This window comes from Rattus norvegicus, chromosome 16, assembly GCF_036323735.1.
Source record: "Rattus norvegicus strain BN/NHsdMcwi chromosome 16, GRCr8, whole genome shotgun sequence".
NCBI lineage: Eukaryota > Metazoa > Chordata > Mammalia > Rodentia > Muridae > Rattus > Rattus norvegicus.
This window is the reverse complement of record NC_086034.1, coordinates 33161243-33175728: the sequence shown is the minus strand read 5'-3', so window position 1 is coordinate 33175728 and position 14486 is coordinate 33161243. Positions and strand designations below refer to the sequence as shown.

General features: G+C 37.2%; 1 protein-coding gene across 10 annotated transcripts in view; it reads left to right on the top strand.

Annotated features, from left to right (window-relative positions):
* Positions 1-14486, top strand: part of Ddx60 (DEXD/H-box helicase 60) — a 120904-nt gene that overhangs the window by 33115 nt on the left and 73303 nt on the right. For all 10 annotated transcript variants that reach the window (XM_063274962.1, XM_063274961.1, XM_063274958.1 and 7 more), the window contains 5 exons: positions 1200-1358; positions 7799-7940; positions 9433-9588; positions 11440-11545; positions 11955-12070. In XM_063274962.1, coding sequence (XP_063131032.1) covers positions 1200-1358; positions 7799-7940; positions 9433-9588; positions 11440-11545; positions 11955-12070 — 679 coding nt within the window. The remainder of the gene's footprint in view (positions 1-1199; positions 1359-7798; positions 7941-9432; positions 9589-11439; positions 11546-11954; positions 12071-14486) is intronic.

Below are 14486 nucleotides of genomic sequence, written 5' to 3'. Positions count from 1 at the left end.
CAAGCAAAGGAGAAACTACCTATTACATGCTTTGGGCTTTTTCTGTGTACAGTACATGAAATGCTCAGAAAAGCTTTGCAAGATAGGCATTGTTATTTCTAGTCCACATTGTAAAGAACTGACTTTAGGCTTTTGAGAGTAGCAGTCCTCCAACTGAAGGTATTAAATAATAATAATGTAGACTGAATTCAGATTTATCTTGTGGAAAGTTCTCACTGACTTTAAAATATACTCTCACATTGTGGTATCTCGATGCCCTGCTAGCTGGGGAGAGACTGCTGTTCTTATGTGTCTTTATTGCAAAAAGGAACAAGAATCTGGTGGCCAGTTGAAATTTAGGTGTGAGTAAACATTTGCCTCTGCATGTGTGTGCTCATGGGCACATAGGTAAACACACAGGTGCACACACCATGCTATGTGTAATCCGAGTACTACGGAATCTCAGCTGAAGAATCCTATTAACCTTCTTGATTTCAGAAATGGACAAGGACACATTTTTAATATTTTGCTTTGCAGTATCTCCTTAAATATAATTTTTAATGAAACCTTTCTACACGATTAGACACCCTATTTTAAATCATCCCAAAATCACGATAGTAAGTCAAACTTTTCTCGTTGGAACTTCTAGCCATTAGACCCTCTCTGTCATCCTAGACATGTCCCAATGAGGTCTTCTTACTCCCCAGAATGAGCCAAAAACATTTGGCAATAGCAACAATATCCTTTTCCCACGAGGCTAAATATGTCTACTTATTTCTCCTTGTTGTCATTCTGCAGTTACACTTTTTAGCTTCATCACAAGCCTGCTGACCTCATGTTGGTAGTTCATACTATTGCCTTAGAATATAATATGTGGATAGATGAGGGTACTTATCATGTAGTCCCAACCACTCAATGTCCTGTGATTCTTTTCCTTTATCATCTGGTTTATTAGCTTAAAAACGGTGTCCCTGAAATACTGAATCATGCCACACACGTACTGCTACAAAGCCAGAAGCTTCTTTTCTCCTTTATCTCAAGCATGTTTAAATGCAGCCTAGTTTCTGGACACATGCTGACTCTGAATTAGAGAATGTGTGGCTGTGGAACTCTCCCAGAGACTTCCCAAGAGAGCTTGATTACAGAGTTTGTACTTCTGAAGATTGAGTGTGAAGTCTCCCAGCCTGCATTTCTCAGCTCCCCATCTTTATTTCCTTCAGAAACCAGATAATTGCTTAACCCTGAAGGACGTGGAAGACTTTTGTAAGCTACATTGCCTCAGTGTGGCTTTTCAGCTCCATTTACCTCTCTCCCAGAGAGCTCGCTCAAGATTCATCACTTCGAATTGGATTCAGGACCTCCAGACTGTCTTAAAAATGGTAAATCTAATCTTCATTCACTCATACTTCTGTTTTTACTATGTGATACATAAAAAGTACAATAACCTTTGAGACAGATTTATACAATAGTGTTAAATGTTGAGATCTTCAAAGGTCAGCTCACTTAAATCAGTCACGTGAACTACTTTTAATAACTATATTATGTAGCAATCGCCAGCATCATGACATGTATCCATGGGGGGAATTAGGGGACTACTTGGCAACATAACTTCTGATGGTGTTAGAGACTAGGAGAGGAACTCTACCCTTGAGTCTCTGAGTATGTTTCTTCTACAGCATTCTGAGAAGTGACTTAGGCATAATGAAGGCAGCTTGGCTGCATGGTGAGTGTCCCCTTGCAAAATGCTCCTGCCCAAATCTGGCATAGGAGACGTGGGGAAAATTCATGAAGTGTATTGATTTGAGTGTGAGTAAAGAAGTGATTAAGTTACATTACATTTACTTAATATTGCTTGCATTACATTTACTGTCTTAGCATAATTTGACTGGGGTTGAAAACTGAAGGTCAGGTATAGGGTACAAGAGTGATGGTTCAGTTGGTAAAGCACTTGCTTCAAAAGCCCAAGAGCCCAAACTCCTTTATTGGGATCCCTGTGCTCAGTTTGATGGTTGGCTGCAAGCATCCTCATCTGTATAAGTAAGGCTCAGGCAGAGCCTCTCAGGAGACATCCATATCAGGCTCCTGTCAACAAGTGCTTCGTGGTGTCAGCAATTGTGACTGGGTTTGGTGGCTGCATATGGGATGGATTCCCAGGTGGGGCAGTCTCTAGATGGCCTTTCCTTCAGTCCTGTTCCACTCTTTGTACCTGTATTTCCTCCCATGAGTATTTTGTTCCCTTTTCTAAGAAAGACTGAAGCATCCACATTTTGGTCTTCCTTTTTGAGCTTCATATGGTCTGTGAATTATTTGTTGGGTTTTCTGAGCTTTGGGGCTAATATTCACTTATCAGTGGGGACATACCATGTGTGTTCTTTTGTGACTGGGTTACCTCACTCAGGATGATATTTTCTAGTTCCATCAATTTGCCTAAGAATTTCATGTAGTCCTTATTTTTAATAGCTGAGTAGTACTCCATTGTATAAATGTACCACATTTTCTGTAACCATTCCTCTGTTGAAGGGCATCTGGGTTCTTTCCTGCTTCTGGCTATTATAAATAAGGCTGCTATGAACATAGTGGGACATATGTCCTTGTTATATGTTGGAGTATCTTTTGGGTATATGCCCAGGAATGGTATAGCTGGGTCCTCAGGTAGTACTATGTCCAATTTTCTGACTGACTTCCAGAGTGGTTGTACCAGTTTGCAATTCCACCAACAATGGAGAAGTGTTCATTTTTCTCCACATCCTCACCAGCATGTGTTGTCTCCTGAGTTTTTGATCTTAGCCATTCTGACTGGTGTGAAGTGGAATCTCAAGGTTGCTTTGATTTGCATTTCCCTGATGACTAAGATGTTGAACATTTCTTTAGGTGTTTCTCAGCCATTTGGTATTCCTCAGTTGAGAATTCTTTGTTTAGCTCTGTACCCCAATTTTTAATAGGATTATTTGGTTCTCTAAAATCTAACTTTTGAATTCTTTATATACGTTATATATTAGACCTCTATCAGATGTAGGATTGGAAAAGATCGTTTCCCAATCTGTTGGTTGCTGTGTTGTCCTATTAACAGTGTCTTTTGCCTTACAGAAGGCAATTTTATGAGGTCCCATTTGTCAATTCTTGATCTTAGAGCATAAGCCATTGGTGTTCTGTTCAGGAAAATTTCCCCCTATGTGTTCAAGGCTCTTGTCCACTTTCTCTTCTATTAGTTTCAGTGTATCTGGTTTTATGTGGAGGTCCTTGATCTACTTGGACTTGAGCTTTGTACAAGGAGATAAGAATGGGTCAATTTGCATTCTTCTACATGCTGATTTCCAGTTGAATCAGCACCATTTGTTGAAAATGTTGCTTTTTTATACTGGATGGTTATAGCATCTGTGTCAAAGATCAAGTGGCCATAGGTTTGTGGGTTAATTTCTGGGTCTTCAATTCTATTCTATTGATCTACCTACCTGTCTCTGTACCAATACCATGCAGTTTTTATCCTGATTGCTCTGTAATACAGTTTGAGGTCAGGGATGGCGATTTCCCCCAGAAGTTCTTTAATTGTAAAAAATATTTTTCGCTAACCTGACTTTTTTGTTATTGCAAATGAACTTGCAAATTGTTCTTTCTAACTCCATGAAGAATTGAGTTGGAATTTTGATGCGGATTGCATTGAATCTGTAGATTGCTTTTGGCAAGATGGCCATTTTTACTGTATTAATCTTGCCAATCCATGAGCATGGGAGGTCTTTCCATCTTCTGAGATCTTCTTCATTTTCTTTCTTTAGAGACTTGAAGTTCTTGTCATACAGATCCTCTTGCTTGGTTAGAGTCACACGAAGTTATTTTATATTATGTGTGTGTATTGCGAAAGCTATCATTTCAGGTCATTTCTTTCTCAGTCTGTTTATCCTTCAGGTAGAGAAAGGCTACTGATTTGAGTTAATTTCATATCCTGCTACTTTGCTGGAGTTGTTCACTAGTTCTCTGGTGAAATTTTTGGGTTCACTTAAGTATACTATCATATCATCTGCAAATAGTGGTATTTTGACTTCTTTCTTTTTAATTTGTATTCCTTTGACTACTTTTTGTTGTCTAATTGCTCTGACTAGGACTTCAAGTACCATATTGAGTAGGAAGAGAGTGGGCGGCTTTCTCTAGTCCTTTAATTTAGTGGAATTGCTTCAGATTTATCTCCATTTAGTTTGATATTGGCTACTGGTTTGCTGTATATTGCTTTTAGTATGTTTAAGTATGGACTTCGAATTCCTGATCTTTCCAAGACTTATCATGAAGGGGTGTTGAATTTTTCAAATCCTTTCTCAGCCTCTAATGAGATGATAATATGTTTTTTCTTTGAGTTTGTTTATATAGTGGATTATGTGGATTTCCATATACTGAACCATTCTGCATTCTTGGGATAAAGCCTACTTGACCATGTTGCATGATCATTTTGATGTGTTCTTGGATTCGAGAATTTTATTGAGGTTTTTTTTTTTTTTTCATGAGGGAATTTGGTCTGAAATTCTCTTTCTTTGTAAGGTCTTTGGTTGGTTAGGTATAATCATATTTGTAGCTTCAAAGATCAGATTGGGTAGTGTTCCTTTTATTTCTATCTTTTGGAAAAGTTTGAAGAATATTGGTATTATTAGGTCTTCTTTGAAGGTCTGCACTAAACCCATCTGGTTCTGGGCTTTTTTTGGTTGGGAGACTTTTTAATGACTGCTTCTATTTCTTTGGGATTATGGGGCTGTTTAGATGGTTTGGCTGATCCTGATTTAACTTTGGTACCTTGTATCTGTCTAGAAAATTGTCCATTTCTTCCAGATTTTCCATTTTTGTTGAGTATAGACTTTTGTAGTGGGAATGGATAATTTTTTGCATTTCCTCAGATTCTGTTGTTATGTCTCCCTTTTCATTTCTGATTTTATTAATTTGGATACAGTCTCTGTGCCCTCTGGTTAGTCTGGCTAAGGGTTTATCTATCTTGTTGATTTTCTCAATGAACCACCTACTGGTTCTGTTGATTCTTTGTATAGTTCTTTTTGTTTCTACTTGGTTGATTTCAGCCCTGAGTTTTATTATTTCCTGCCTTCTATTCCTCTTTCATGTATTTGCTTCTTTTTGTTCTAAAGCTTTCAGGTGTGCTGTCAAGCTGCTAGTGTATGCTTCCTCCAGTTTCTTTTTGGAGGCACTCATAGCTATGATTTTTTTCCTCTTGGCACTGCTTTCATTGTTTCCCATAAGTTTGGGTATGTTGTGCCTTCATTTTCTTTAAATTCTAAAAAGTATTTAACTTCTTTCTTTATTTCTTCCTTGTTCAACTCATCATTGAGTGAAATGTTGTTCAGCTTCCAAGCGTATATGGGCTTTCTGTTGCTTTTGTTGTTATTGAAGACCAGCATTAGTCCATTGTGCTCTGATAGGATGCATGGGATTATTTCAGTCTTCTTGTATTTGTTGAGGCCTGTTTTGTGACTGATTATATATATGGTCAATTTTTGAGAAGGTACCATGAGGTGTTGAGCAGAAGGTATATTCTTTTGTTTTAGGATCAAATGGTGTGTAGATGCAACATTTTTTTATTGGGACCATTTGCTTAGAAACTTTTTTTCAAGTCTTTTACTCTGAGGTAGTATTTGTCTTTGTCACTGAGAGGCATTTCATGTATGCAGCAAAATGCTGGGTCCTATTACACATCCAGCCTGTCGGTCTTTGTCTTTTTATTGGGGGAATTGAGCCCATAGATGTTAAGAGATATTAAGGAATAGTGATTGTTTTTATTTTTGTTGTTGTTGTTGTTAGAGGTGGAATCGTGTTTTTGTGGCTCTCATCTTTTGGTTTGTTGCAAGAAGATTACTTTCTTGCTTTTTCTAGGATATAGTTTCCCTCCTTGTGTTGGAGTTTTCCATCTATTATCCTTTGTATGGCTGAATTTGTAGAAGGATATTGTGTAAATTTGGTTTTGTCATGGAATATCTTGGTTTCTCCATCTATGTTAACTGAAAGGTTTGCTGGATATAGCCCGGGCTGGCATTTGTATTCTCTAAGGATCTGTATGACATCTGCTTGGGATCTTCTAGTTTACATAGTCTCTGTAAAGAAATCTGATGTAATTCTGATAGGTCTACCTTTATGTGTTACTCGACCATTTTCCCTTACTGCTTTTAATATTCTTTCTTGGTTTTGTTCATTTGGTGTTTTGACTATTATATAATGGGAGGCATTTCTTTTCTGGTCCAATCTATTTGGAGTTCTGTAGGCTTCTTGCATGTTCATGGGCCTCTCTTTCTTTAGGTTAGAGAAATTTTCTTCTATAACTTTGCTGAAGATATTTACTGGCCCTTTAAGTTGTGAATCTTCACTCTGTTCTATACCAATTTATCCTTAGGTTTGACCTTCTCATTGTGTCTTGAATTTCCTGAAGGTTTTGGGTTAGGAGCTTTTTGCATTTTGCATTTTCTTTCACTGTTGTGTCAGTGTTTTCTTTGGTATCTTCTGTCCCTGAAATTCCCTCTTCATTCTCTTGTATTCTGTTTGTGAAACTTGCATCTGTGACTCCTGATCTCTATCCTAGGCTTTCTATCTCCAGATCTGTCTTCTTTTGTGATTTCTTTATTGTTTCTGTTTCCACTTTTAGCTCCCTTACCCCCATTGCCTCTACCTCTTTTTCCAAGAGATGGGAAGCTTCTCTAGAGTACCACTCCATCCTGAGGCATGTAGTCCCAGCATGTCTTAATATATCCACTCCCATGTATGCTAAACCAGGCCGTCCAAGTAGGGAGGGATGGGGTCTGATAGCAGGGAACAGAGACTGAGAGAGCACCCTGTTCTACTTGTTAGGAGAACCACATGAACACTTAGCTGCACATTTGCTACACATGTGTAGAGGTTTAGGTCCAACTCCTGCATGTTCTCTGTTGGTGGCTCTGAGTTAGTTGATTCAGTGTGTATTGTTGTAGTGTCCTTGACCCCTCTTAATTGCTCACTTCTATCTCACTCTTCCATAAGATTTCCAGGCTCTGCATGATGTTTGGTTGAAGGTCTCTGCATCTGCTTTTATCAGATGCATGAAGCCTCTCAGGAGATAATTGTTCTACATTCCTGTCTGTAAGCATAACAGAGTATCATTAATATTGTTAGGGCTTGACTCTCTCACATGGAATGGATCTCAATTAAGTTTTCATCAGAGGCAGAGTAGGTGAGGAGACCTCAACCAGGAGGCTCTCATTTTAACTCCGTAAACTATATAACTGAAGAAGACTTGTCTGCCGTGCCCAGAAGTGAGTACTCTTTCTGTGGCCATTCTGTCTGTGTTAAAGTGGAACATCACTGCACAAACCTAAGTCGGGTGAATAGCCATCAGTGTGGGTAGATGGGAGTATATGAGTTTGAAAGGTTTAGTGCTTTCTAGAATCCTTGGCAGCCCAACTCTTGACAGCCCAAAAGTGAACTAGGAAGCCTAAGTAAAAAGGCACATTGAAAAGAAAAAGAATTTTATTTTATTTATTTATTCATTTTTTTGAGACAAGGTCTTACTGTGTAGCTGAGGTTGTTTTGAAACCGACTGTGTAATATACACTGGCCACCACCTTGTGACCTGCCTTAGTGTCTTAAGTGCTAGGATCACAGAATGGCCTTATCCACTTTAAATTCTTTTTAAATCAGATTTTACTGTAATTCTTATTCAGCTTAAATGGGTTTACATTGTTAATGACAGTTATGGTAGCCGTTGCATTTGACATCATTAGGATTATAGGGCGAATGGAGTCATTCTATATACTACTGTGGCCATAAAAGCTGTCAATAACTTTGTTTTACTTTTGATTTTCAGAAAGAGTGGTGCGAGTATTTCACCCTAAATAATGTGGATATATTTGAATTTTGGAGCCTTGATTTACTTCACGTTTCTGACTTAAGTGATGAGCCTTTGTTGAAGAATATTGCTTTTTACTATGAGTATGAAAATAAAGGAGGTATCAATAAACTATATGATAAGTATCACCTTCCTTTAAAGAGAAAATTCATAAAGGATTTAAAGCTTCAAAACCATTTATTTTTCTAAAAATTATTTATTTACTTTATATTCCACTATCAGTCCCCTCCATTACCCCCTCATGAAGATCTTCCTCCATTCCTCCCTCTCCTTCTCCCCTAAGAAGGGGGAGCCCCTCAGGGTATTACCACTCACTACTCCCCACTGTGGAACTAAATGCATCCTCTCTCACTGAGCCTGACGAGGTAGCCCAGGTAGAGGAACGGGATCCACATGCAGGCAACAGATTCAGGCAACATACCACTCCAGTGGTTGGGGGAGGCACATAAAGATCCATATGCACATCTACTTTACATATGTGAAAGAGGGGAGGGTGGGATGGGGTGGGGTTTAGGTCCAGCCTGTGCTTGCTCCCTTTGTGATTCAAAAGCCACGAAGGGTCCAGGTTAGTTGACTCTGTTGGTCTTCCTATGGAGTACCTGTTCTCTTTGAGACCCACAATCCTTTCCCCAACTCTTCATAAGATTCCCAAGCTCCATCTAATGTTTAGCTGTGGGTCTCTGTCAAACCATTTTTTAAATGTCTGTTGTATAAATAGTAACTACTTTCCAGTTTCCCAGTCTTTGTCTGTTTAAAATTTTATTTAGTGGTAATCAGAATATAGTAATCCAAATATTTTTCAACTTAATATTATTTTGTAAGTATTTTTGTGAAAAGCATGTGTTGACATTTCACAACAGTTCATTTTTACACATGGTGTATAATGATTATTATAAAATCACTCTCATTAATAAAACATCTCACTATTATTAGATATTTAGAGATTTTTGTCTTTCCAAGAGATAAGGACAATCTCTACACTTTCTTTGTGTACATTTTTTTGTTGTTGTTTGAATAATTTTTCTCATGTTTTTATAGTCAATGGACAATAAGACACATTTTGAGGAACAGAACTTGAGTGTTATTGAAATGTCTTTTACATCAAGATTTGTTTCCTTTATATTATTCCATCATTATGCATTGGAATAAATTAGCTTCTTATAAACTAATGATTCTTTGCTAATTTTTATTTTAGTTTTAGTTAGTGTTACTGGGTACAAGGTTATGTGTTGTATAATATTTTTATTCTCTTAAAAAATAATTAAATCTTTACTGCTGGTTATTATTAGTTAAGACAGTTTTTAATATTAAGGTGTCAAACAGAAAAGCAAGATTGGTTTTAAGATGTGTCAGGGACATTATCTACAGAGTGATCATTTTCATTTAGATTCAGTCTGAAGCCTACTGAAAATTCCACTGTTTGCCTCATATTTCCAAGCATGGTTACTTGAGTGAAGGTGTGTGTGTGTGTGTGTGTGTGTGTGTGTGTGTGTGTGTGTGTGTGTATGTGCACGCACATTGGGAGGTACATGTATGTGGTTCTAGACATAAGTCAATGCTTCTTAATACTGAATATTTTAATTATGATCTAGGCCTGGATTTGAAAGTAGGCGATGTCATCATGAAAGAGTATATACATCTCTGGGACACTGTGTCAAAGTTAGTCAAAAAGTTTGATGTGGGAAAACCAACTCCTCTGAGAACAACAAAAGTTCATTTTATTGAAAAGACACTGTCGCCAATCAAAGGTAATTTATTGCCAACTTAATTTTGAGGAAAAAAATTTAAAGCTCCAAGTAGAAATGATTTTCTAGCATTTATGTGTTTTATATAGTTGTCATGTTCATGTGGTGGTGTGTGATTTGACTAATATTGAAAACATATTTTTCTTGTAAATAAGTTTGCCAATTTAAAAATAAAAAACAGATTTGAGCAAATTCTATTTCTAGCAATACAACCTCTGTCAACTGAAAAATTTCTTTTTATTAAAATGGTGGATGGAAGAGTCTCAGATTCTCTTATATAATGGTAGTTCCACTTACAGCAATAGCGTGGGCGACATCAGCAAGGTAACTCTGGGGAAGAGGAGAACCACCTAAACCAGTTGAGAGTCCAGTGTGACTCCATACTCAGCATCTGCCTTATGTAGCAACAAAAGTAACCTGTAGATGTGCGTTGGGAGGCGGGGAAGAATGAGAACCTGAAGAATAGAAAGAAGTCAGCAATCACTTTAGAAAGCTTTTGCCTAAATCACTGCAAACCACAGATGTAAAGATTGTTGTATCTTCCCTGGAAGCAGCCACAGGAGCCAAGGCCAGAGCCAGGTGGTGATGGAACTCAGTCTTCACACCACCCAGGCTCATAAGGACATAAGTCAAAGGTTAGCTCCCCTAGACCAGCCTGTAATGAACAGAAGCGAAAAGGAGTCATACTGGGTCTGCAGCATAATAAATTACTCTTGAGTTCTCTACTTTGGAAGACAGGAGGTGGATGTGAGTTTGGAATCTTGGGATGGAGTACACACTAGTTTGGAAACATCTTTAGTGAGGAACAAGAGAGCTAGGGTATTCTCTAGTTCCTATTTTGAATTGGACTGAGTCAGGGCTATTCCCTTGCTTCTGGCTTGATCTTTGTGGATGATAAGGAGAAAAGTACTAAACTAATTTTTACAAAAGGTGTCTGGGCAAACACAGGAACAGAGAGCATCAGGAGAATTATGATTTTGTTAAATAAAGAGTATTTATTAGTCAATTATAACAGCCATTGAATGCTTCTGATCTATTTATTTTCTATCTATCTATCTATCTATCTATCTATCTATCTATCTATCATCTATCTATCTATCATCTATCTATCTATCTATCTATCTATCATCATCTATCTATCATCTATCTATCTATCTATCTATCTATCTATCTATCTATCTATCTATGATCTATCTATCATCCATACATCTCTTTTTATTCATATATCTATTTATCATCTGCACATTTATCTTTTTATTCATCTATCATCTATCTGTCTTCTTATCATTTTTGTCATTTATCTATCTGTTATTGCATATGTTTGTTTATAAACCAAAAGGAAGTTCAAAAGGCTTCTGTAATAATACCAATCACATAACCTTTGTCTTTCACTCTTTTCAATTTCATTTTTTGACTCTGTGTATGTGATCTCTCAAATTGCTATCTTTAGATTCCTTATCTCTTAGTAGACAATGATGAAAGGATTAAACATTTGAAAATAAGTGCCACAGAAATTATCTATCTACTATTTATCTCCTTATCTTCTATTAATAATCTGTCATCTTCATCATCATCATGTATCTACCTTCTATCTTTTTCTGTTTAGTCACCCAGTTGCCTACTTATTTAATCTACTGACCTATTTATTTATTTGTTTGCTTGTTTGTTTATTTTCTACTATGTTCCAAAAGACTCAGTGTGGGAAATAGCTTTATGCACAGGATTGGGATTAGAATATAAAGTATAAATAAAGTAAATATAAAATGTTTTTAAATGTGAAAATTTGAAAAACAATTATTGTCTTCCTGTCTGAAAATTTCACATTTAAATTTATGGCAATTTTTGTATTTACAGAAAGTTCCCAGGAGACGATGCCAAATTTAGGTTTCATTCCAATATCATGTAATTTAGTTGATGAGTTTACTAGAGACATTTTGAAAGACTTGCCTTTCCTAAAGAGGTAAGGCCTAAATATATTTTAATAAATACCTGTTTGGAATGGATAAGTTACTTATTAAAGTTCTTTGAGAAAATCTATCCTGAATAAACTTCAGAAACATGACACATCTAAAATGGTAGATTATATGTGTAACATATTGTCTGTTGACTCTCTTTATGATATCTGTATGATTTTATTTGGATAATGAAGCACCTTACCATTATGATAAATTATTGAAACAAGGGATGGTTGAGATTGTTGGAGACATGAAGAGGTCCTGGTTCCTGAAACTTCTAATAGAACTCTCTTTGGGTTCTATCACACATGTTGTATTCCAGGAAGAGGAAAAGGAATTATGGTTTTCAAAGTTTTACAAGGTGTTGGATTTGGAGGCATGGGTTTGAAGTACATTTTTCTTTTTGTCTTATAGTGATGACCCCATTGTTACGTCACTGGTTAAGCATAAGGAATTTGATGAGCTTGTGCACTGGCATTCCCACAGACCCCTGAGTGATGATTATGACAGGACAAAGGCCACTTTTGATGGTGAGCTTGCTGATTCAGTTGAAAGAATTTAAATCTACTTCACTCTGATATTTCTTTCAAAAGGAAGTGCATTATAAACATAAATGAAAAGTTTTGAGGAAGAACAGTCAATGAGATATTCAGATGTATAACAGGGAGAATGTTAATAGAGAATTATCACTTTGTTTCCTGATGGTTGGTTGTTTATACAGAGCTTGTAGGTATGATAGGGAGAGGAATACATATGTGAACTTTGTCTCATGAGCTTGTCACTGTGTTAAGGAAAGATGGTTTATTGTTTAAGGAATCTGAATGTTCTTTGAAATCTAATATATGGAGATTAAGCTTACAGCTCTATGACTGATTTATTGCCCAGGATAAGGGCTTTATATTTTCCTACACAGTAATTCAAGGAACCAGAATATCTTAGATGGTGTTCTTCTTGGTTCTGCCTTCTTTAGCTTATTCTCAGGGTACACACTGGGAATACTTACAGTATGTATTAAAAAACAAAAATATAAACAAAAATCAACCACCTAGAGTTTGCGCATAGAGCCCTACTCATCACTGCTGAACTATTGGATATTGAGATTCTGGAGAAAAGACAGTCATTATCTTCAGTTGTATACCATTGTTAGTTGTTCAAACCCACAGACAAACCAATAGTCATGATTAAAATGAATGGGTCATGAATCAAAACAAAAAGATATAAGTTTGGAAAAGAGACTTTTAGGAAGATGGGAGAGATAACAGAGTAAAAAGAATATAAAAGAGAATAGGGTAAATGTGGTAGTTTGAATATGCTTGGCCCAGGGTGTGGCACTATTAAGGAGTGTGTCCTTATTGGAGTGTGGTTTTGTTGGAGGAAGTTTGTCACTTTGGGGCTGAGGTTTGAGATACTTCCCTAGCTGCTGGGAAGCCAGCCTTCTGAATGTCTTCAGAACAAGATGTAGAACTCTCAACTCCTCCAGTGCCATGCCTGCTTGGATGCTGCCATGCCCCTGCCTTGAGGATAATGCACTGAACCTCTGAACCTGTAACATTTAATTGGTCAGGGTGTCTGTCTACAGCAATGGAAACCCTAACTAAGAAGTTTATACCAGGAGTCAGGTATGGCTGTGATAAGCCTGACCATGTTTTTGTTTGAAGGAATGTGGATTTGGGGACTTTAGATTTGGAAAGCCATGGAATGCTTTAAGTGAGACTTAATGGTCATCCTAGTAGGACTATGGAAGACATTGGTGCTGAGGGTGATTTGAACTCTGGAGATCATCCTTATGATATTTTGGTGAAAAATGTTGCTGCTTCTGCCCCTGTCTGAAGAGTCTGTCTGAGACTAAGGTGAAGAGTCTCAGATTAATTGCATGGACAAAGGATGTCTCACAAATGCCCAGAATAGACTTTGTTTTCTGGTTTACTCTCATGAAAAACATTTTGATCAAGTACAGCAAGCTTAAAACGAGAAAGTACAAAATGTATTGTTCAAGTAATAAAGGGGCACCAGGAAGTAAAATTGAACTGAATCCCATGTTCAAGGAGATAAACAGATTAAGGGAGTGGTGATCTCGGGGCAGGATCCCACCCAGCTGAGCTTATTGTTCGTGTTTTCAGTTGAACAAGGAATAGTTATATCATGTCAGGTGTTATCACCTGGTTATTGTTTTCATTTGGAATGAACTACAATCCAGAAATGGAAGGCACACTTGTAATCCAGATCTTAAGGCTGGAAGACACAGTCTTTTGATCTGGATCTTGAGGAATAGTGGCCATGAAATACCAGGACCAGCCTCAACATTGATAGGGCTTCTGAGAGAAGGGGTATCTGGAACAGAGAAAAGAATGACCGGAAGTCAAATTGGGGATCTAAGGTGGCAGCCTAGGTTCTGATGAGATGACTACCATCTCCCCCCACCCCTGTGTGTGTGTGTGTGTGTGTGTGTGTGTGTGTGTGTGTGTGTGTGTGTGTGTGCATTCTGCTCTCTTCTAGATAGGTTTGTTTTTTGTTTTGTTTTTCTCTTTTTTGCTATTATAAAAACTTTCTGGTTAAGACATCTGTCTCTGCTAGAAGAATTCTAAAAGCTATCTGGATAGTTCATGGGTTTTCTTACCAAAGTCAAAAACCCTGCTATAAAAAAATTATTGGATCTTCTGACCAAGTCAGAAATCTTGTTAAGAAAAAAATTCTTAAAGAGCTGTTTTGCTCTCCAGAGGTTCTCCAGACAGTTCAGCTCTTGCTAGAGAAAATTCTAAAGAACTGCTATTCTGCTATTGCCTTTCTGCTAGCTCATCTCATGCAGACCAAAAGCCCAATTTTTTATTTACATATCAGTTCAGTTATTTATTTCAGGTTCCTTTTTAATGATTTTATGAATCAGCATCCTGTGACCCCAACCCTTTGATTCTTAGGAAATAGAAAGCACACATTTTCTTTTAAAAT